The sequence below is a fragment of the Aphis gossypii genome, unplaced genomic scaffold (assembly GCF_020184175.1).
Source record: "Aphis gossypii isolate Hap1 unplaced genomic scaffold, ASM2018417v2 Contig00244, whole genome shotgun sequence".
NCBI classification, from domain to species: domain Eukaryota; kingdom Metazoa; phylum Arthropoda; class Insecta; order Hemiptera; family Aphididae; genus Aphis; species Aphis gossypii.
Genome location: NW_026083036.1, coordinates 56,603 through 78,842, shown reverse-complemented (window position 1 = coordinate 78,842; position 22,240 = coordinate 56,603). Strand labels below are relative to the sequence as shown.

The following is a 22,240-nucleotide window of genomic DNA, read 5'->3' as shown; positions in this document are numbered from 1 at the left end:
GTGTATGTGTGTAAGGTTGTGTGTGTGTAAAACTTAATACTAAACAATAAGGTAACTCTATAATAAATAATTGGTAACAAAGCGGAGATCTGGTAAAAATAGATGTATAATATACCTAATAAAACAATTATCAATAATAAATTACGGCCCTTTTGGCCCAACAAATAAAAAAGACGTAAAATATAATATTATACAGCTAACAAATAAACTATATTGTATAATAATTCAGCAGTAAATGATAATTCAAATAATAACAAAAACTCACAATTCGTGGAGCACTGCTGGCCAGCCGCTACCTATTAATAATATTGCACACAACACTCACAAACACTAAAATAAATATAATAAAATATGAGGCGATTAGCGCAAGACAATATAAATATACAATTATAATATAACTACAATGATACGTGGCGATTAGCGCAGCACAAAATAATAAAAAGAAAGGCGATTCGCGCCGTTACAATAATATAAATATTGTGAGAAAATGTGGCCCACACAAATATGTAATATTTTTACGGCGATTTGGCGCGAGTAGAATACAAAAAAACTATTATGATTATTGCTCACACACTGGAATTGGACTGTCGCATTGGGCGGCTGTGCTAATTAATATCTCGCGCAGCCGATGAGGCGGCGGCGATAATTTGCTTATAATCTACATATAATATAACTCACAGATAAACAAAACAGAAATAATAACATAAAAATAAATAGTGATATCTTATGTTTGTGTGTGTGTGTGTCGATCGGTGACAGCTATCGAAACCGGAACGCGCATATAATATATCTAATGCTTATGCGGCGCCAACATGATCTATCTTCTGTTAATTATTCAAAAGAAATTAAAAATGATACCCCCGAAATAAATATTAATTTACTGCTAGATTCAGTATTAAAATTGAGTTTTGTAAAAGCACTTTTAGAGATATTGATACAGAATAAAAATTTCTTAAACAATTACAAGACAAAAAATTATATGAAAAACCAAATATTGTAACTGTACGCGCCCAACACTATGGGCTCTCGAAGGACCACTCGATACTGATCGAGAGCAATACGAGCCAAAACCGGCCAATTTTGGTTCTAAACGCCGACTAAGTGGCGGGTAGGCAACCGAACATACTAGCGCCTTATATATTGCAGGTAGGCAAATATATGTGCGCTCGACTACAACACGGAGGAACGGGACGAGAAATATATATATAGAGAACAAGGGAAGTAGGATGGTACAATTTAGTTAATGGGGCTGAGGGGCCCTGTGGTCGATCCGGTCTGGTGCAATGACCACAGGGGGGAACTACCAATGGGACAACTTAAAACTACTTAAAATTAAGGCAGGTGTTGGCGGGCTGGTGACTGGTTGGCTGGTGACGGGTACGACTGGACGACCGGGGCGGCCTTTCACACAACCCACAATGGATGCTGGCGGTCTTACGCGGTGACGCTCTCAGTGGTAATGCCGTGGTGATGGAGCCGCGTCGCACAGTAATTGGAGGACGCTGGCTATGGTTTATGAACAAAATTTACGAAACATATCGTGGTAGAAGGTTTATTTGTTGGTTCTTCACAGTGAAGAGCAGTGGTTCCCAAACTTTTTCCTATCGTGTCACATTATTATTAGTTTTTATAAGTCACGGCACACTTTGGATAAATATTATCTACTTATCGAATAATATCGTTATTAGGTAATAATATAAAAAAAAGTTCAAGTTGTCGCGGCACACCTTTCAAATTTCACGGCACACCCTTTGGGAAACACTGGTGAAGAGAGTTATAAAAAAAATAATAAATTATGGCGCTCAATGCGACTTACAAACAAAGTATATAAGAAAAAACAAAATCAAAAACAACTGAGCCAAAATATATTGGACAAAATAGCGGAAAAAAAGTAGACAAACCGAACAAAAAAAGTACGTAATGATAATACGAAGAAAAGATAAACAATAGCAATAAAAGGGCGTTGGCCGCAGAGTAAAAACAATAATGATAATAATTAACGAGTGACAAAAAAAATAATACGAAAAATATGATAATAAACATATGCGGAAAAGACCGCCCAATAATTAAATAATATAACAGGAACACAAAGAGAATAAATATATAGATAGGATAATAATATTAATATAATTTTACAATTAATACGCAGAGGACGGAGTGGAGTGAAGGAGACGGGAGAGAGATTAGGACGGCATCGTCGAGCACATCGGCGCGACGATAAGCGATTAGCTTTTGGCGCAAACAGTTACTTTGAATAATACCATTGAAAATATTATTTTAAATCACAATAATACTATTGATGAAAAAAAATTAAAGGAGTTCTATTAACAATAAAATTTCAATTTAAAAAATATTTAGAGTTGCCAGGTGTTTTAAACTAATTTTTTAGTGGGATTAGGTAGTCGAAAAAAGTTTCACGTCTGGGGCCCTATTCTTGAATCGAAGTGATAATTTATCAAATACGATAATTATCAATTCGTATATCACACCCGATAATATTTTATCAACTGTATCAATTCTCGAACGAGAAACGATAAGTAAAATTATAAGTGATAATTTACTTGAATCTCCTTGAATAAATAGCGTATGCCGTTATCACGTTATCAATAGACAGTTAATAAATATTAAAATCTATTATATTAAAAACTTAGTTACTATTTAATATTTTTGCGTGTACATATTATTTTGTTTTGTGCAACGTATATTTTTAAAGTTTTATTCAACAAATATATCACGTATTTATAATGGAAAATCAATCAAAAACCAAAAGAAAAGGATATATGACGATTCCGCAAAAGCAGCGTTTAATTGATTTAATGTCTGAAGAACATGCCTTAAGATCTGGTAAATTTTCCCCAAACTTTACCAAACAAATTGCTGACGCAAAGTGGAATGAAATTGCAAAAAAATTAAATGCTATTCCAGGAGGTAGCAAAAATGCTCAAGAATGGAAAAGAGTAAGTCATAGCTTATAATGTAAAAGAATGTATACCTACTTACTATAAAACTGTGCCTTATTTTTTATAGGCATGGGCAGATTTAAAGACAAAAACTAAGGGGAAACACTGTCTGATAAAAAAGTATGCAAATAAAACAGGAGGAGGTCCTAGTTGTTCTAGTAATTTAAATGAAATAGATGAACAGATATTGGCATTAATAAATCCTACTACCATAACTGGACATAATAATGTTGCTGAGTCTAATGTTGATTTTAGTTTTCATAATGATATTGATATTAGTTTTGAAATAGAAGGTAAATCAATAAAAATTAATTTTTACTTATAAACATGTACATTTTAATATATTTTTTAGAGGGTGATGAAATAGTTCTTGATACCCAACATTTTGAAACAGATGAAGTAGTTGAAGATATTAATCACTCTTTATTACTACCATTTAACAAAGAAAACAAATTAGGTAATAATAAAACAACTAAAAATAGTATTGGAAAATAATTTGTTACATACAGATATTATAATATTTTCTAGATTTAAAAGACCTTGATAATTCCGTCAATAAAATCGATAATATCTCAACTTCTGTTTTAACTGAAAAACATTCAAAAAAATTCCAAAAACATCGGTCTAATGCAGCGATAAGATTGCAAAAGAGTGTAACTGCTACTGAAAAATTGGCAGATATAGGAAGAGAAAAACTGTTAATAAAGAAAAGATATTATGATAAAAAACTTTCTTTACTTGAAAAACAGACCGAACTATTATCTAGACAAGTATTCTCATATGAAAAACAAACTTCCGTCTTAGTACAAATTCAGGGTGATTTGAAAAGTATTGCTTCTAATACTGCTCATTTTTTAATCTAAATCATACTTTTTATAATTATTATTAATTACTATTTCATTAAGAGTTTTCATACATATTGTTTTGTTTTATTTTTTTATTTTATTATATATTCTACAAAAGACTGTTATCTTACCTATATCAAACTATAAGTCAATAAGATATTATTATGTATTTATTAGTTGGCTCATATATTCCTACTATGTAAAATTCACTTTTTACTATTTCATTAAGGGTTTTCATACTTATTGTTTTGTTTTATTTTTTTATTTTATTATATATTCTACAAAAGAGTTGTTATCTTACCTATATCAAACTACAAGTCAATACGATATTATTATGTATTTATTAGTGGGCTTATACATTCCTACTATATAAAATTCACTTTTTTTATTATTATTAATTAGTATTTTATGAAGTCTTTTCATACCTATTGTTTTATTTTATGTTTTTATTTTATATATATATTAGATACAAAAGACTGTAGTATAGGTAATACAAATAAATATATTAATATATGTTTATGTCATAAGTATTTATTGATCTTATATTTTTTTTAAAGTTGTGCATACATATTTAATACAATATAGGTAATTGAAATTAGGTATATTTCTAAGCAAAGTATCTTATAACACGGTGCTGCATCCTTCTACCAGCTACTAAATCTTCATTTAAGCCTTGTATATCTTGTCTTTCATTGTCATCGACTCCAAATATTCCTAAGTCAATTTCTTCCACATTACCATCTTCATCATTTTGAAATTGTACATTATTCTCAATACATATATTGTGTAAAACAGTGCAAGCATTTACTATTTTACAAGCTTTAACTGGAGAATAATGTAGTATTCTGTGTTTCAACAAGCACCTATTTTTAAATATTTAGAAGTTTTAATAAATATAAATAAATAAATGTATAATAATGATAATATTAACATGCCGAAAACGCATTTTCAAAAGACCAATACATCTTTCAATCAAGCTTCTAACATGTTTGAATCTACGATTGTATCTTTCTTCGGGAGTATTTGGTTGATATTGCATTAAGGGCGTCATTAGCCAAGGCCTCAAAGGATAGCCGGAATCTCCTGAAAACATATTAATTTCTTTTAGGCTAATTAAATGCAAATAAGATGTGTTGCCTAGAGAATATTTTAGAGCAAACAAGTGCAGTACAATATGACAAATGTGTAGTTTGAAGCAAATTGTGGTGTTAAAAATAACACTCAATAGTTAATATTGAAATGGAATACTAATTTAAGGACATACCTAAAAGATAAAATCCTTCAGGATTATGATTATATATTCTCCTGAGTGTAGGTTCAAGTAGAGAGTTGTTCCATATATAAACATCATTTACACTCCCAGGAAATAATGCTGAAACATTTATTATTTTCATGTCGGAATCACAGACCTTTAAAAAAAAGTTGTCATAGATTATAAAATACTACTTATAGTAGTATCTTAAATTTAAAATAATATAATATTGTTAATCTATATTCTTACTAGCTGAACATTTATGCTATGATAGTTCTTCCTATTTACATAAATGTACTCAGGATAAACAGGATCATCGGTTTTGGGAGGAAATATTCCAATATGTGTACAATCTATAATTCCCACTATTCCAGGAAAATTGTATTTTGTATTAAATCTATAATAAACCATTGAAATATATTTTCTAAAATATACCTATCATGTCTTAAAATATATGAATCTATTTATTTTACTTTTCTCTTGTTTGTCGTAGTTCTATTAATGTTGATGGGTATTTTACCCAATATTTGAAAATTTCAGGTTGATTCAAAGCATTAACTACTTCATCTATCGCTCTTGAAACAGTTGGCTGGGAAACAATCGCTAAATTACTGTTCCCAACGGGAAGTTGGTAGGAACCAGTTGCAAAGAAATTCATAGCTATGAATACCTAATATGAAATAAACTAATAAATAACAATAATATTTATAGGGATCATTATTTAAGTAAGTACTTACTTTAGTCTGTATATTTAAGGCAGATGTCCTTGTTGCTTCTGTCATATGAGGAGTTAATATGTTTATGACATATCTTACTAAATCTTTTGTCAGTCTATAATTGTTTATAAAAATATAATCTGGTAATAAAAAAGCATCAAATCGTTCACTGTGACTAAGCTTTCGGTAATTTACTGCATTTTCTTGCCGTTCTAAGTTTTCTAATGCAGCTATATAAAACTCATCCATACTCTTGTAGATTTTTATATCAATTATAAAAAAAATCACGAGTAAGTAACGAGATCACGATAAATTACACTAAAAAGTCAATAACGACCAAGAAAATGGGTGATAGAATAGAAAATAATAATACAAGTATATACAACTCAAATAATAGGTAACAGTGTTAATCAATTTCACCAGTGAAATAGGTAGGGATAATTTATCGTTTTAATTATCAAATTAAATTATCAATAATTCATTCAAGAATATCAAAAAACGATAATTTCAATTTTCATGTGATAATTAAAGAATATCACACGTGATAAATTATCACTTCGATTCAAGAATAGGGCCCCTGGCAACCAATGCGCCCTTTTGGATTCAGATAGTATATTGGTAAACGAGTCTAAAAAGCCCGGGACACAAATTCCCCCCCCCCTAACGGCGTTGATAACGTTATCAATATGGCCGCCAAATTGTTGTGATGCGGTTCTACATATTCTTATATAACATGGGTTTGTTTTTTGATACTTACCTATATTATTAGTGATAATTAATCAATAGAAAATTTTCTTTTTAATGGTATATTTTACATCATCATTAAAGCTCATAATATCAGGAATTTTTGTAACTTTTTAAAAAAATTTTGAATTTTATTTTGAATTTTCGAGACGTTTTGCTAAATAACACGGAATCTGTTGTATATAGCTAAAAATATATTATAAACATTTTTGTTTATAAAAAAATTACCTTTAGAACAGTATATAAAGCTGTTTATTTTGTTCAAAGCGATTTCTATAAATCTTCAAAAACAATTTTTCATAGTCAGAGCCTTATTAGGCACCAATGTAATTTAGACAGGTTCCGAAAAGCAGTAGAGCAGTTTTATAAGTTTTTAAGTAATAAATGTAATTTATTATTTTAAGTTTTGGTGTATATTTAAATATTTTATAGCTTTTTTTTAAGGATAACTGAAAGATAAATTTTTAACATTAAGTACAAGAATGAGAAACCAAATAATGTAAATTATTATTCCAGTTTTATTTTTAAAGTTCATAATATCCATACATTTTAAAATACACTTATTTAAGATATCTAAATAAAATAATATCATGCTGACGCACGTAATAATATCCAAATGATATGAGTATATATTGAGTATATTTACTTGATCACCAATCACTTTCGGAGCACTGTCCTTCACATACACAAAGTTTGGTACATCGTATTCCCATTTTGACACATTTACATCTCTCACTTGTGCATCGCTTGTGGCAAGTACAAAAAGTAAGTTCTGAAGAGTGTTTTGACACTTTTGAAATTGTTGTTCACACAGGTTGATATCCATCTGAAGTTTGTATCCAACCCCAGTTGGTTGGCGAAGGTATTGTGTATTGCGGATCAAGGCTGTTGTTCCAAATTCTTGCTTGGAGAGCAGCTCGTTTGATATGTTGTTTCAAAGCATCGGCTGTAGGAGGAATATTTTCGATTGCTCGATTCTTTCTTGTAAACAACACTCGTCTGCACTCATTGATGTCCTGTAGATCTGATGTTTTATCATAAAATAGAAAACAAAACGCTGTAATAGATCAAGACATTCTTCATCAATATCAGTGGTGCCTGTACAGAGCCGATGCCATACACAATCAATTTCACGAAATGACATCCACACCTTTCAAGATGTTTTCTTGCCAATTCCACAAAATGTGGAAACTGTATCGCAACCAGTTACAGAATGAAAAGCTAGCAAATTTCTACAAATTTCAGGCGAGAGTGTAGCACAAATCTCATGAACTGGAATAAATTTCCTGTTTTTCCCACAACCATACTCAATCCATAATTCATCAATACCTAGTAATTGTGGGAACAGTGATATTGAAATAACCACTACAACTGAATCCACAGTTCGTATTAGGATGCGAGTATGTCCACTTTTCACTGCATGCTTAACATGGAGCAGGAGGCGGCCATCTGCTTCTTCGTGTGAGGTCGAAGAAATGCTTGAAACATCCATATTGGTTGACTTGAGAACTTGGTCATCATAAGTACAGACGACATCTTTTCCCAGATATTGCAGGTCTCCCACCATTTTTTTAGCCAGCACTTGGAACAATTGTGTTTTGTTTTCGTTGACACATAGGAATTGCTTAAATTTTTTTGGGATTGCAGTTGAATCTAAGACTTTAACACTTATGCCACTTCCTCTACTTTCTCGGGTGCCTGACTTCAAACTGTTACTAATATATCTGTCAAATACAATATCTATTCGTGAACTATTTTTCAGTTGGTTAGTGAAATATGGCTTAAATATAAGTTCATAGTATCCGGAAAATGTTGTAGCAATACCAGGATTAAGCATGTGTATTACAGCTGCTCCATCAAAAATTTTGGCCGTTACATTGGGATGGCTGTCATTAAAGCTAATGCTACATTTTGAATGAATGCATTCAATAATATCAGACTTATTGGTTGGTTTTCGGAGTTTTCCATCTTCTGAAATAGATGGTGGGTACATTTGGTTTTCGTGAGAAAAAAAATCATCAATATTTGCATCCTGAGCCTCAGATGCGACATACAATCTACAGAACAAATTAGAGTCTTTGCGCAAGTTAGCAATCTTAGACTTCGCCTTATCCGTTTTTCTTGTTTTAGTCTTAAATATGTGAATATTGGTTCTAGGAATAATTTCATGAATTGAATTTTGTACTAGATTGAGATGTGTTCTATTAATATTCTTTTTCTCAGTTTGTATTTCCAAGTTAGTCATGCGCTCGGACACTAATTTGTAAGATAAGACAGTTTAAACACTGGAGAAATACTACTAAATGAGTACAAATCCTGCATATATTGAACCAACTCCATAATAACTGTTCCATAAACAACTTCTTCGGAATTATAGTAATCTTCTCTTTGAGAACGCTCAGCAGCCCTTGCACGTGTAAGAAAACGAGTATAACATAGTTTGTGGTATTTGGCTTCTAATGCTACCAAGTCTGTTGACGTCAACTTCTTTAACATTTTTTCATCTTATAATTGTACAGCATAACTATGAATTGTAGGGCCAATACCCAGCGTGGATGCAGTCACAAGATTGTCTTTGCCTTCTTCATCACAAAAGAGACACACGTTTTTCAAATCTGAACAAAGTAATGATGATCTTGTTAATTTTGATGTATATGGACTATGGAGTTTGGTCTGAGTGATGGTGACGACCTTTCTGTTTCTTTTCACTAGATATTCTTTCCGCCTTTTGAGTGTCATATTTGTTTTTACACGATTTGTGATATTTTGCTGCATGGGCCACTAGTGTTTGTAAAACACCATTTCCATCGTCTAACTGCTTCAAATGTCTTATACCACTGGGAAGCTGACCATGTTCAGCAAAAATTCCAAGATTCTTCACCATTGTCAAATAACCATTCATACTTCGGAATGATTAAGTGCTCTTTTGAATGTTTCTGGCATAACAAACACAGGTCCCATACAAACGAAGCCACCATTGGATCAGTCGTAGCATCAACCAATTCATGTTTCCTCTTTTTTATCATAATTTTTTTCTTTCTTCGAGGGAGATGAAAGATAATATCTTTTGATATGGTGAAGTTTCCTTTAATATGTTTATTGTGCTATTGTAATAAAAACATTTCAATTTAATTATTAAAAAATTACAGCCTGGAATACGGTTATTGTATTATTATTTTTTTCTTTATTGGTTTAATTATTGAACGTATTGTCGTATACGCCGATTACTCGGACGTTTACCAAAATAAAGTTAAACACAAAATAACGCAAAATACTTTATTTGAAGTTTGAACACGACGTCCGATGGTGATCGAGTCACACGATCACCACCACTGACTCCCTTTGCTGTCTTAGCCATCTCACTTATATATTACACTTACAATCGAATTACTATCGATTGTTCTACATTTTTCTATTACTACGTTAAATTTACAATTATAGATACTATGATTATTGTGTAATTGTTATTTTAACCCGATTAGTAAATTATTAAACAAATTTATTTACATTTCTTATTATTATATCTTGCTTACTATGCTAACTGTAATATAAAGTTTACTGGCACCGAATTGCACAATTGTTATTTTAACCTATTTCTGTGAATAATTAACTATTGCTTAACTTATTGAATTTTACTGTTTTACTTATTATCTATAGTTTTTCTTAACTTATTTCTTACGTACTAACATCTCTTATAAAATATTCATACATATAATACAACAGTATAAAACGTTAAATTACATGTTATAACAAACTTTACAACTAAAATATACTTAAAACCCTTCAATGTAATAATTAAATATTTACTTAGTTAGATAACGTTAAATTTTAGTCATGCTTCTTTGTTTTTTTTATGCTATTAATTATATAATAAAACCCAAGACATAGTATAATGGAATAAGGTATTCCACTATACCGATACTTATAGCAATGAATAAAAAATGTTAAGACCTGAAGTTAACCTTTTTAATATATATTTTTATTATAAATCATACAGTTCAGTCTTATAGAAAAAAATAAAAATTAAAAAAAAGAAAAACCAGTATTTAAAAAGTTTGAAAAATCAAGTAAGATTAATACATCTGTATAGTTATGTAATATGTATATAACCAAAACAAGTTTATCATTATTCAGAAAAAAATTTAGTTTTTTTGTTTAATAATTCTGTAATTTTATAATATAGAATAGTATTCTATATTAAATTTAAACAAGTATTCAATTAGTATTACACAGGTATTAAATATTATTATAATTATCATGAATTTAATACCAAAATATGATTAGGAATTGATTCTATAACCTTTAGGAAATAACTGTTCTAAGCCCGTCGGCGTCATAGCATGGATACAAACATAAAGCCATTTCGGTAGCCGACGACCTAAACAAAATTAGCTAATCAAATCGGCATTGTAATCAATACAATAGGTATATTATTGATTCGGCGAAGGGATAAATACTTTATAATCTTATATATAAAAATGAATCGCAAAATGTGTTGGTAAGCGCATAACTCAACAACGCCTGGACCGATTTCGCTCATTCTTTTTTTGTTTGGGTCGTAAATGCCAGGTGAAGGTTCTTATGTAAGAAAAAGTTAAGAAAATTGCACGGAAAATTAATAAAAATACAATGAAAAATAAAAAATACCGATGACTACTATTACTATTATTATTATTACTATTTTATTTTCGGTAACCATGGTAACAACTTTTTTGTTATTATTATTTATTTTCCCCATTTTTGTAACATTTTTCACTGATGATTCGCTCCTATTGGTCGCAAGAGAAAGTGCTTATGTAGTACAACTTTAGGAAAATCCACCAGAAAACTTCGGAATCTGGATGTAAAAAAACAACAACAACTATCACTGCAGTGATAAAAAAACTATATTAAGGTCACTATTGATTATGATTGAATATAATAATTATAGACCTGTTGTTATATTTTGTTAAAACCATAACAACAAAAATAAGAATTAACAAAATAAGTCAATGTCTACAGTAAATTTCAAATTCACAGCAATAAACTAACATAACAAGTTATACCAAGTTTTATTGTTTTACCAACAGGCAACAATATAAAAACCACGAGATGGCACATTATTGTATTTTACCCACCGTAGTAAAATAAAAAAATGATATAACTTTGAAACTTAAGTGTTAGAAATTATAAGCTTACGTACACATCTCGCGGGGTCCGCAATCCAACACGTGTGGATTGCCTACATGATAATATACTGCTCGCATAATCATAAGAGAGTCTCACGGCAACGGCAAGCAGAATGACTGTAATATTATGACTTGAGTAACTCACTGACTAATAAACGTAGAGCCTGAACAATGATAGATCGATGCTTACAATTTACACGGTACATTCGTAAAATCTCGAGTGCTCCTATTCTAGCTTCGAATGCGGTGGTGCCACATGGTCGCAGTGTGACCGTCCGGCATCCGGACTTTGTTTGTTGGTCCGTGGGGGGGGGGTGATTTGCCGTATTTGCGGGCTATTATCGGGTTTACGAACGATTTTTGCGCCTGCGAGTCTATAAGGGCTGTTACGAAGCCTGACGGGAATTCGAGTTCGAGTGTGGATTGCTTACATGATAATATACTGCTCGCATAATCATAAGAGAGTCTCACGGCAACGGCAATCAGAATGACTATAATATTATGACTTTAGTAACTCACTGACTAATAAACGTAGAGCCTGAACAATGATAGATCGATGCTTACAATTTACACGGTACATTCGTAAAATCGTACCACAAATTTAGTGTGCAATAAGAAAGCATTTTACAAAATTCGCATATTAAAGTGGTGGTTTTACAAGATTTTTGAGAATCAAAACGGTCAATGAAAATGTCTAAGTTTTAAACACCGTTAAACCGAATATTGAATAACAAATTAATCACAATTCGAATCATATTATATAGAATTGGCATTTTTAACGGGCAACGAAGTGCACGGAGCCAGCTAGTGACTAATATATAACTAATATTTAAAAAAATATATATATTATATTTTAATTTTAAATGTATAACGAGTAATATTCACCGACAGCCAACTAAATATTTGTATTTTAATATTTATTATTCACGTATTTCTAATTGTAAAACCATATTCAAAATTACGATTATACTCTCCTATCTATAAATACACACATGCATATTACAGTTATTTATACCATGGCCACCACATTAACCTACCATGTTAGGAGGCCGGCAAGCTCGTGACAGTTAACTTGTTAAAAGTTAATTCCATAACATATTCAGATGTACTAATAGATGTAAAATTTAACTAAGTAAAATAAATAAAAATTACGTACCTTATTATACAGTTTTCGTTGTTAGGAAAAACGAAAAATGTGTTCTGTTTTTTTGATAACATTGCTGTGATATCGCTACCATATGTTTAATTAAACTAATTACAAAAGATCAACTTTTAAGCAAATGCGATAAATAGCGCCTTACGCCTAGTAATTAGTGAAATGACATTGTAGCCGAACGACTCTGTGTATTTATGCTAAGCGAAATTGCTTTAGAAGATTTTCAGCGACAGTTAAGAACAAAATAAAAGTTTTATATACTGTTCGAAAGTTAATTTTTTTATAAACAAAATTGTTTATAATATATTTTTAGCTATATACAACAGATTCCGTGTTTTTTTAGCAAAACGTCTATAAATATAAAATTCAAAATTTTTTTAAAAAGTTACAAAAATTCCTGATATTATGAGCTTAATGATGATGTAAAATAAACCATTAAAAAGAAAATTTTCTATTGATTAATTATCACTAATAATATAGGTAAGTATCAAAAAACAAAACCATGTTATATAAGAATAAGTAGAACCGCATCACAACAATTTGGCGGCCATATTGATAACGTTATCAACGCCGTTAGGGGGGAAGGAAAAATTTGTGTCCCGGGCTTTTTAGACTCGTTTACCTATATACTATCTGAATCTAAAAGCCAATCACAGTTCTTTAAATTCAGTTACAAACTATACAATTTTTTTTTAATGGATCGTTATGGAAGCATAAAATTTCACAGTATTCTGATAAAATAGTGATTCCTTATTTTTTATATTTTGATGACTTCGAGATCAACAACCCTCTTGGATCTCATTCGTCATCGATATTAGGGGTTTATTACTGTTTTCCTTCAGCTCCTTTTTATTTACGTTCTAACTTACAAAATATTTTTATAGCTGTACTTTTCAATTCAAAAGATGTTAAAGCTGTAGGAAATGATAAGACATTTTTTAAATTAATTGAACAACTAAATGATTTAGAAAGTAATGGACTTCAATTAACATTGCCAGGAAGAAATGAAAAAATACTATTTATATTTTTCATTAGGATTAATCGTAGGGGACAATTTGGGCGTTAATAGTGTTTTGGGTTTCTCCAGATCGTTTTCTGCTACTTTCTTTTGTCGATTTTGTCATTCTAATAAAATTAATACAAATATTTTTGCTACTGAAGTTGTTAATTCTCTACGCAATAAGCGTAATTATGAAGAAGATGTCATAAAAAATGATTACAAGCAAACGGGTGTTCATGAAAATTCTGTTTTTAATTTAGTTAATTCATTTCATGTTGTTCAAATTTTTTCAGTAGATTTAATGCATGATATATTTGAAGGCGTTTGTGTTTATGATATGTGCCATATTATTTTAAATTTGATAAAATCAGGTTACTTCAATTTAGAAACTTTAAATAACCGTAAACAACATTTTCAGTATGGGGAGAGTGAAATAGGTAACATATCTCCACCTTTAAAAATACTAAATTCAGATAATATGCATATCAAAATATCAGCTAGGGAAATGCAAACATTTGTACACTTTTTCCCATTACTAGTTAGTGACTTAGTCCCTGAGAATGATCAAATTTGGAAGTTTTTATTAAATTTAATACAAATTATAGATTTACTGTTGTTATCTACATTTGACATTCAAGTTTTATTTAAATTACAAAAGTGTATAGAGTATCATAACTTAAAATATGTAGAACTATTCAATATTTCAATGACAATCTAAAACCCAAACACCACTTTCTTACTCATTACTGTAGCATAATTAAAAAGTCTGGTCCATTAAAATTTATTTGGTCTTACAATTTTGAATCCAAACATAAACAATTAAAATCTTACACTAAAAATACAAATTCACGGATAAACGTACCAATTTCACTAGGCATACAATTTTCTATACATTTTCCTGAATTTCTTCTTCATTTTAATATAAATAATTTTACCAATTATAAGCTAATAGATGATGGATCTCCCATCATCACTTATGAACATTTTAATCAAATAAATGTATTATGTCTTAATGAGTACAAGCATTTGTTACAAAATGTATTATGCTGCAATAAACTTATGTACCTATTTTAATACTAAATACTCATGCAATAATGTTCTTATAACATATGAAAGTGAATTGACTGTATATTTGTTAAAAAAATTATATGTTTAGATGAAAACATGGTTTTTATATTTTGTCAAAAAATGGATATTATTTGTTATGTAAATCATTTGGCTTCTTACAAAATAAATAAAATAATTAAAAATGAATATGAATTAAAAAACATAAATGATTTTAAAGGACCTCCTATCCATTTATATAGTATACAAAATAATACAGATACTTATTTTATCAGATTAAAACATTTTTAAAACAGTTTAAATCCTATTAAATATTATACTAAGTCTCATTAATATTACCTATATTGTAAATTTCTTTAATATTTGTTAATTTTGTCAAATAGCTTATGATTTTTAGAATTTAAATTGTGTAGGTATGTTATTATTTAAAAACCTGCAAAGATTCTATTCATAATTTGTATTATAGTAAATGTGTTATAAGCATTTTATTTTTTTTTTATTTCTAATTGTAATTAAACATTGTATATCATATTATATTCACTGATTGTACTAATTGGAATGTAATGATGTTTTGTTATGCCACAACAGAAATAATATATGCATTTTATTATTTATTATAATGTAATCATTTTTATTTGATTTTGTATTCCTTTATTTCTTTGATTTAAAATCATAATTCCTTTATATTTATTGCATAATATTAATATTAATATATTATATTGATGCAATAGTTATTCATATTCAATACCGTTAATTGACTTGATTTGACACAGAATGTCGTCCATTCAACACTAGAGTTTTTAGTTTAAAGAAAGGTAATATTGATTTAACTAGAAAATATATTAAAATTAATAAAAGGTTTCTTTAAATTAATAATTTCTTCTATTAAATGTACAGCATTTTTTTCATAAATCATTGGAAATTATGTCATTGATTTAAGACACTACGGATTTGAATTGATTATTATTATTTCTTACTTTGAAGATTCAACATTATCATTTTAAGTAGGACTATCTTTAAATTTAATATATTTATACGTATTTTTATGAAATTAAATAACATTGATTTAATGGAAAAACTTTTTTCAAATGTATTACAGAACTTCATAGGCTCGAAATCATACCCGTTTTTCTTTAATTCAATAGGTGTTTTTCATTAAATGTAGTAGGTATAATATTTTTTTCTGAGTGTATATAACGAATACTTGACACTGGTCAATTATGTAAAATATTGATACAATAAAGGATTTCAAAGATGGGTTAAATATTTACCTACCCTGTTCTTGTATTTATCATGTGTGATATAAACCTTATGTATTTTTAAAATTTCAAAACAATTTTTTAATTAAAATTGAAAAACGTGTATGGAAAAAATGCCTTTAATCATGCACATGATGTATTATTACATTATTTTAAAATGTATTATGTAAATGATGATGTAGGTATTTAAAAGTACATATTACAATGATTTACTTTAGATGATGACTGATTGCTAGACCCACCTCAAACACTTAATTTCTATTCTATCGTGTAATTCTTTTGCATTTCAAAGTTATTCTGAATTCAAATTTCAAATATTTGAAATACAATAAATAAATGTCACATTTCCTTATAAGTGTTTGTAGTTATTTAGTATTTATTTTACCATTATGAACAATAATAAAATAAAAAAAAAAAATTAAAATTGTAGAAATGTCAACTCAAATACTTATTGTTGTATTCATTGTAACTAATGTCAATTATAATTTTACTTCATAAAACATATAATGGATCCTACGGCGGCGATTTGATATACACGGCCGCCCGAACGCTTTAAATTTATTACATTTTTTTCAAGTTATTTTTTGATTTTTTAATTTGAATTTTGAAAATTAAAGCTATTGCTTTCTCTTATACGATAAATACATACGTCTACGATTTTTTTTAATACCACATTATTACGATTATTATAAGTATATACATATACAGGGCCACAATTACCGGGGGGCACTGTTTATAAGGACCTACAAAATAAACTTGGGGGCACTGATTCAAATCTCATAAATCATAACTAACGATAATATTTTGAAATTTATTTATAGGTACTTATTACTAATTAGTACCTAAAATTTTAATTTATTATATCATGTATCATGATAAATTAATTGATTAATAATTGGCTTATAGGCACAGTTGATGAATCTATATTCTATATAATAATATCACAAAAGTACAGAACTATTTTATATAATATTATGTTTGTATATTTTTGGTAATAGGAGTTTACTATCAAACAAAAATAGATCGTTATTTTAGCGATAACAAATATTATGAAATAAGAAATACAATGATGGTGTAGTAAACCGACGTTTTTAGTATAAAAACGTAGTTCCGAAGTCCAGTGGCTTATAACTATATCACGCCACCGAGTCGGACCACTAATGCCGTTTCCTGATTGGATTAGACACATCACGCCACTTCATAGACGTGATCATCCGATTCTCCATCACGGCATGTTCCATATAAATATGAGTCCTCATCATAGATTTAATCAGAGTTAGTTAAGAGTTAGTTAGACCAAGTTAGTGTTGTCACTTGCTCTCCGGTAGCTAAGTACTTGTGCTTACGCTAACGAAAGCCTTTTCATTATTGTTTTATAAGTTAATAAACGTATCAATTGTCTTATTAATTTATTGTTAACTTATATATACCTCAACTCTCCAACCTACGACGGAATGTGAATTCGTCGTAAAAGAAGCGTGCAGTAACTATCACTGGTTACTACAATGGGAATGTATATTCGTGAGATTGCTTGTGCGAGTGTTTAACTTGTTTTATGTATACATAATAAAATCATGACAAAACAAATGTATTTTTATAATGGATAAAACGATAATGACCAAAGACAATAATTATTATTATGGTGTGTCACTCTGTGTGGTAGGAGCTGATAGCGTGCAGACGTTTTAAAGCAAAAAATAATCTTTATCTTATTTAATTTAAAATATTATTGTAACAAACAACTAATATGCGTCCAGCGCCTGTCGGCCAATGTTCATATTTTCTTATTTTGAAACTTTGAAAGTGTGATAATTGATACGTAAGTTTTTTTATTTGTAAATGCGCATTTGTTGTAACTTATTTGGATTCTCCTTAATTTAAATATTAAACGTCAATTTTCAATATGTCAACCAAACCCAAACAACTCAGTGATTGTCAGAAACGAAAAATTAAAGAAAAAAAAGAACTTGAACTAAAAAAAATAAAGGATCAATGGATGTATTTATTAAACAAATAAATTTAAACAGTAATAGTAAGTTTTTCACACTTCACTAAATAGATAGTTGTTAGTTGTTACCAATGCAATGAAGCAGTAGACCATTATGATATAGAAATTAACAACTTTATGTTCAAAAAGGTTATTAGAAATTAACCTGGTAACTAATTTTAATGTTGTCTCGTTTTTATGTTTTTTTTTCATGCTGTGGATTAATTAGCTATTCATTATTAATATAGCCAATTACATGTACATCTTAAGTTAGAAATTAAGACCCACCTGATGGTGTCAAATGATATTAATTTAAAATTTTAAAAAAATCAAGTACTTACCTAAAATGAATAATATAATCAATATACGTTATTTTTCAATAAGTAGGTACCTTATTTTAATTTTAATATGATAATTGTGGTTTAGATCCTAATGTCCTATTCAATGTTAAATGATCTAGAATTTTTGAGTTTATACATATCTTTAAATTTAATTATTTTAATTTTAAGTAGGTATCTATTTAGAAGTTAGTTTACTAAGTTGACTGCCACGAGTTTTTTTTGTGAACTTTCCTCTATTGCCATGAGCATCATATTAGGGCCACGCGTTGACTTTCCTCCATTGCCATGAGAGACACAAATTGATGCTCAACATTTTTAAATGTTGAAATTGAGCATACATATTATACCTCAGTTTTGTTAATTTTTTTGAATAGAGAATAAAAATCTAAATATATAACTACTTGTAGCATTGTATTAAATTTACAAAAAAATATTATAATATCATGACTACACCGCATACACTGAAACTATTTGAAACAAGAAAAAAAAGTATATGTTCATAATATTATCACAGAATAATCTATTATATTATTTATGTTCGGTAGAGTTCTATTATTAGTTTCGATATTTTCCATGATAAGAGTAAGCCCATATCTTGATGCTTATTAAAAAAATATTATAAATTCGACGCTATGGGCCATGAGCATCATACTTGGATCTCACTTTAAATCCACAAACTGTTATCATAGTTAGATTCTACTATCAATTGTATGCCAGAAAGTACAAATATATCATAAGTTTATCAAAAAAAAAAATTGAATGTTTTCAATCTTGATATAAATGTAGTAAATTCTGGATATATAGGATATGTATTGTTTCGTACTAACGAAACAAGTGAACAAAAACTGTTGTTAATTTGTTGAAAATTCATTTTTTTATAAAAAAAAATAAAAAAAAACTTAACTGAATTAAACTTGATTAAAAATAACAGAACCTGATTGAACGATGGTTGAATATTAACTGAACTGTTTGAACTGGAATGAATTAAATAAAACGGCTTTTATCTATAATTTATTAAAATGAAATTACAGTGTAACCTGAATGTTTTACTTACAAGGGAAATAAATAATGTTGAAGTGTGTATACACTGTTTAAACTTTATGTGAAACAGGGGAAAAAATAATTGGTTTAAGGGGGAAACTATACCTTAAATTTTAAAAATCTCCGCAGTCAAAAGTGCGCAGAACATACATTATGGTTTTTTAAAATCAGTATTTTTTACTGGTACAGCGGAGAAAAAAAAAGTTTGAGGGGAAAAATCCTCCTTAAAATTTTACAATCTCCGCAGTCAAAAGTGCGCAGAACATACAAATGTATACTACTAGCAAGAGAGAAGTTAATTGAACACAAAGTAAAAAGTAAGGCGCGGTATGACAAAAATCTTGTAAATATACACGTGAAAGATTTAGTACTTTTAAAAAATAACGTACATAAAAACAAACTTAATTCACTATAGTTAGGACCATATGAAGTAATTGAAGTAATAGGAGATGAAAATATAGTTATACAACGTGGCCGACGAGGAATTACCATACATAAAAATAATGTAAAACAGTATTATAATGACAAAGCAAATGATTAATTAAATATAAGATTATAGTATTAATGAATAAATTTAAGAAAGGTTTGTGAAATAAAAAAAGAATTAAATAAATAGTAATGAATAAACTAGGTATGAATGATGAGTTAGAATGTAAAAAAATAAGGTCAATGTTACGATACATATTTCGTAAGACTAAAATCAAAATTATAATTTGCACAAATTTAAACTGCAAAAACGTAGAGTATGAGGAAGAAGAGAAAGTAACTATACTAAAACAATTTCATGATCTATGAGAATGGATGTAGAATAATATACCAAATATAATATATTTAATCATATTATCATAAAAAAAAACAACGATATGAAAACTTAATAAAGCATTTTAAAATATTAATATTAATTTTATCCTATGTGTAGATTCAGTTATTCAGTTATTTAATTTGGTATGTGGGTAGAACGTAACATTCGTATGTAATATTAATTAATTGTTCACGAATTTATTTTATTATTTTAATTGTATTAATCAAGGTGAAGGAGATTTAAATATTAAAAAAATATATATATTAATAATTTATACTATACTAACATACTTTATATTGTATTCTTAATTGATTTAAATTTGATATAACTAACATTATTATTAAGTTACCAATGTAAAACTGAAATTGTAAGTGTAACTGAGTGCATTTAAGAAAAATTGTAAAGATTTCTGTCTTGCAGACATAAACCTTTTTTTTGTGGGGAGGTGTTATGGGCTATGAGATATCTATAAGATATCTACGAGATTTCAAGGCTAAGTTAGTATGACCATGCCTCGTGCCGAGGGTAATGCGGATGCTACTATGACCATGACACGTGTCGGGATAGTAAGCGCACCAATAATTATAGTGCACTAATGATGCATTTTATTGATGTTATTGCACATTCTCAAATTCGTGTCCGAATTTGCAACAACAACTACACCTGGTTTCACCCAGAAGGCGCCAACTCGACGTAAACAAGAGACGCACCACAATATATAAGGGAGCTCGAAGACCGGCAACGGCAGATGTACCAAAGCTATCAACAACTGAGCACTTTCACGACACTCAACCACTTATTTTGTTTGTTACATGTATTTAATTTATATGCAATAAAGACATATTTCGTTATTGAGTTTAACTTTCGTTCAAAATAACCATCTGGATTTAAATCTGATATAGGCACGCAACAAAACTATAAAAAATTGTTTTTCTCATGCGGGATTTTTCACTACAGTACAAAGTTCTTCTACTTCTTTAAACATTCAAGAAAACAATTTTAACTACCCAAACTTCAAAATGTTTGTAGATATAGACACTGCGGTAGCTACAACAGGAATATTAAGTGACGGGGACATAGTGAGTACAATATGCAAACCAAATTAAGAATAATAATAAGAAGAAGAGGAAGTAACTGATGAAGATAAAGATTATTTAACTGTATGCGAAGCGTATAAATCATTAGAAAATATTGTTCATTTTTTATTACTAAATAATATTAACTTGAATAAAAATTTTAATTCATTAAAACTCACTACACAAAAGATGCTATTAAATGATAAATCAAAACAGTTATAAATCATTGACTTCTTAAAATAATTGTATAAAAATATGTATAATGTAAACTATATTTTAAATTATATTATTAAAAGAAAAATGTATAATGTAATCAATATTTTAAATTCTAAGTATAATAAAATGATATATATGTATTTGTAAAATCAAATTAAAATTATAATAATATACTTGTGTGGCTTAAAATTCATTGTACAAGTAGAATAGTAGAATTCGAGTGAATAACATATTATTGATAAAAAAAAATAAAATTTGGTTATAACAACATCTGGTTATAACCACGTATATTTTACAGTTCCTTGACCGTCGTTATAGATGATACGGACTGTATTGTACCTACTATTTTACATTTATTATATTAAGTAAAAATGTAATTTGGACCAATAGTATTACTGGTCTTGAAAATTGTGGCCAAATCACTGATAAAATTCGTCTAATAGGAAATCAGTACAGCCTACTTCATTGGAAAAAAAAACAATGTTCCCAACGCTAATGGTTCCTTTCTTGATATAGTTTTTCCAAAAATAGTGCTGCACAAGTTACACGTGCAAATTCTAACGTTGAATTATAATTTATAAAATTATGAATTTCTGAAAAGAAATTTTACGT

The 22,240-nt window shown here is 28.8% G+C and overlaps 3 protein-coding genes across 3 annotated transcripts; 1 reads left to right on the top strand and 2 right to left on the bottom strand.

Moving 5' to 3' along the window:
* The first annotated feature begins 2,650 nt into the window (after positions 1–2,650).
* On the top strand, positions 2,651–3,919 carry LOC114120973 (uncharacterized). The gene is made up of 4 exons (XM_027983099.2): positions 2,651–2,957; positions 3,028–3,253; positions 3,313–3,417; positions 3,489–3,919. Exons 1-4 carry the CDS (start codon positions 2,745–2,747, stop codon positions 3,821–3,823), a joined length of 879 nt encoding a protein of 292 aa, XP_027838900.2. The 5' UTR covers positions 2,651–2,744; the 3' UTR covers positions 3,824–3,919.
* A 493-nt stretch (positions 3,920–4,412) lies between these two features.
* Positions 4,413–4,898, bottom strand: LOC126553421 (putative nuclease HARBI1). The gene is made up of 2 exons (XM_050208587.1): positions 4,741–4,898; positions 4,413–4,668 (listed from the first exon to the last, which is right to left on the bottom strand). Exons 1-2 carry the CDS (start codon positions 4,896–4,898, stop codon positions 4,413–4,415), a joined length of 414 nt encoding a protein of 137 aa, XP_050064544.1.
* Positions 4,747–6,109, bottom strand: LOC126553425 (putative nuclease HARBI1). The gene is made up of 4 exons (XM_050208592.1): positions 5,795–6,109; positions 5,531–5,727; positions 5,307–5,454; positions 4,747–5,214 (listed from the first exon to the last, which is right to left on the bottom strand). The coding sequence occupies exons 1-4, from the start codon at positions 6,020–6,022 to the stop codon at positions 5,053–5,055; spliced, it is 735 nt and encodes a 244-aa protein (XP_050064549.1). The 5' UTR covers positions 6,023–6,109; the 3' UTR covers positions 4,747–5,052.
* Positions 6,110–22,240: the final 16,131 nt, after the last annotated feature.

Bases quoted from the DNA above. Each gene is read 5' to 3' on its own strand.
- LOC114120973 (XM_027983099.2), top strand. From the start codon at position 2,745: ATGGAAAATCAATCAAAAACCAAAAGAAAAGGATATATGACGATTCCG. The intron at 2,958-3,027 runs GTAAGTCATAGC...TATTTTTTATAG, and splicing joins ATGCTCAAGAATGGAAAAGA to GCATGGGCAGATTTAAAGAC. The intron at 3,418-3,488 runs GTAATAATAAAA...AATATTTTCTAG, and splicing joins TAACAAAGAAAACAAATTAG to ATTTAAAAGACCTTGATAAT.
- LOC126553421 (XM_050208587.1), bottom strand. From the start codon at position 4,898: ATGTTTTCAGGAGATTCCGGCTATCCTTTGAGGCCTTGGCTAATGACG. The intron at 4,669-4,740 runs GCATGTTAATAT...ATTTAAAAATAG, and splicing joins CTTTTGAAAATGCGTTTTCG to GTGCTTGTTGAAACACAGAA.
- LOC126553425 (XM_050208592.1), bottom strand. From the start codon at position 6,022: ATGGATGAGTTTTATATAGCTGCATTAGAAAACTTAGAACGGCAAGAA. The intron at 5,455-5,530 runs GTAAAATAAATA...GGTTTATTATAG, and splicing joins CTACGACAAACAAGAGAAAA to ATTTAATACAAAATACAATT. The intron at 5,215-5,306 runs GTAAGAATATAG...TTTTTTTTAAAG, and splicing joins ATAGCATAAATGTTCAGCTA to GTCTGTGATTCCGACATGAA.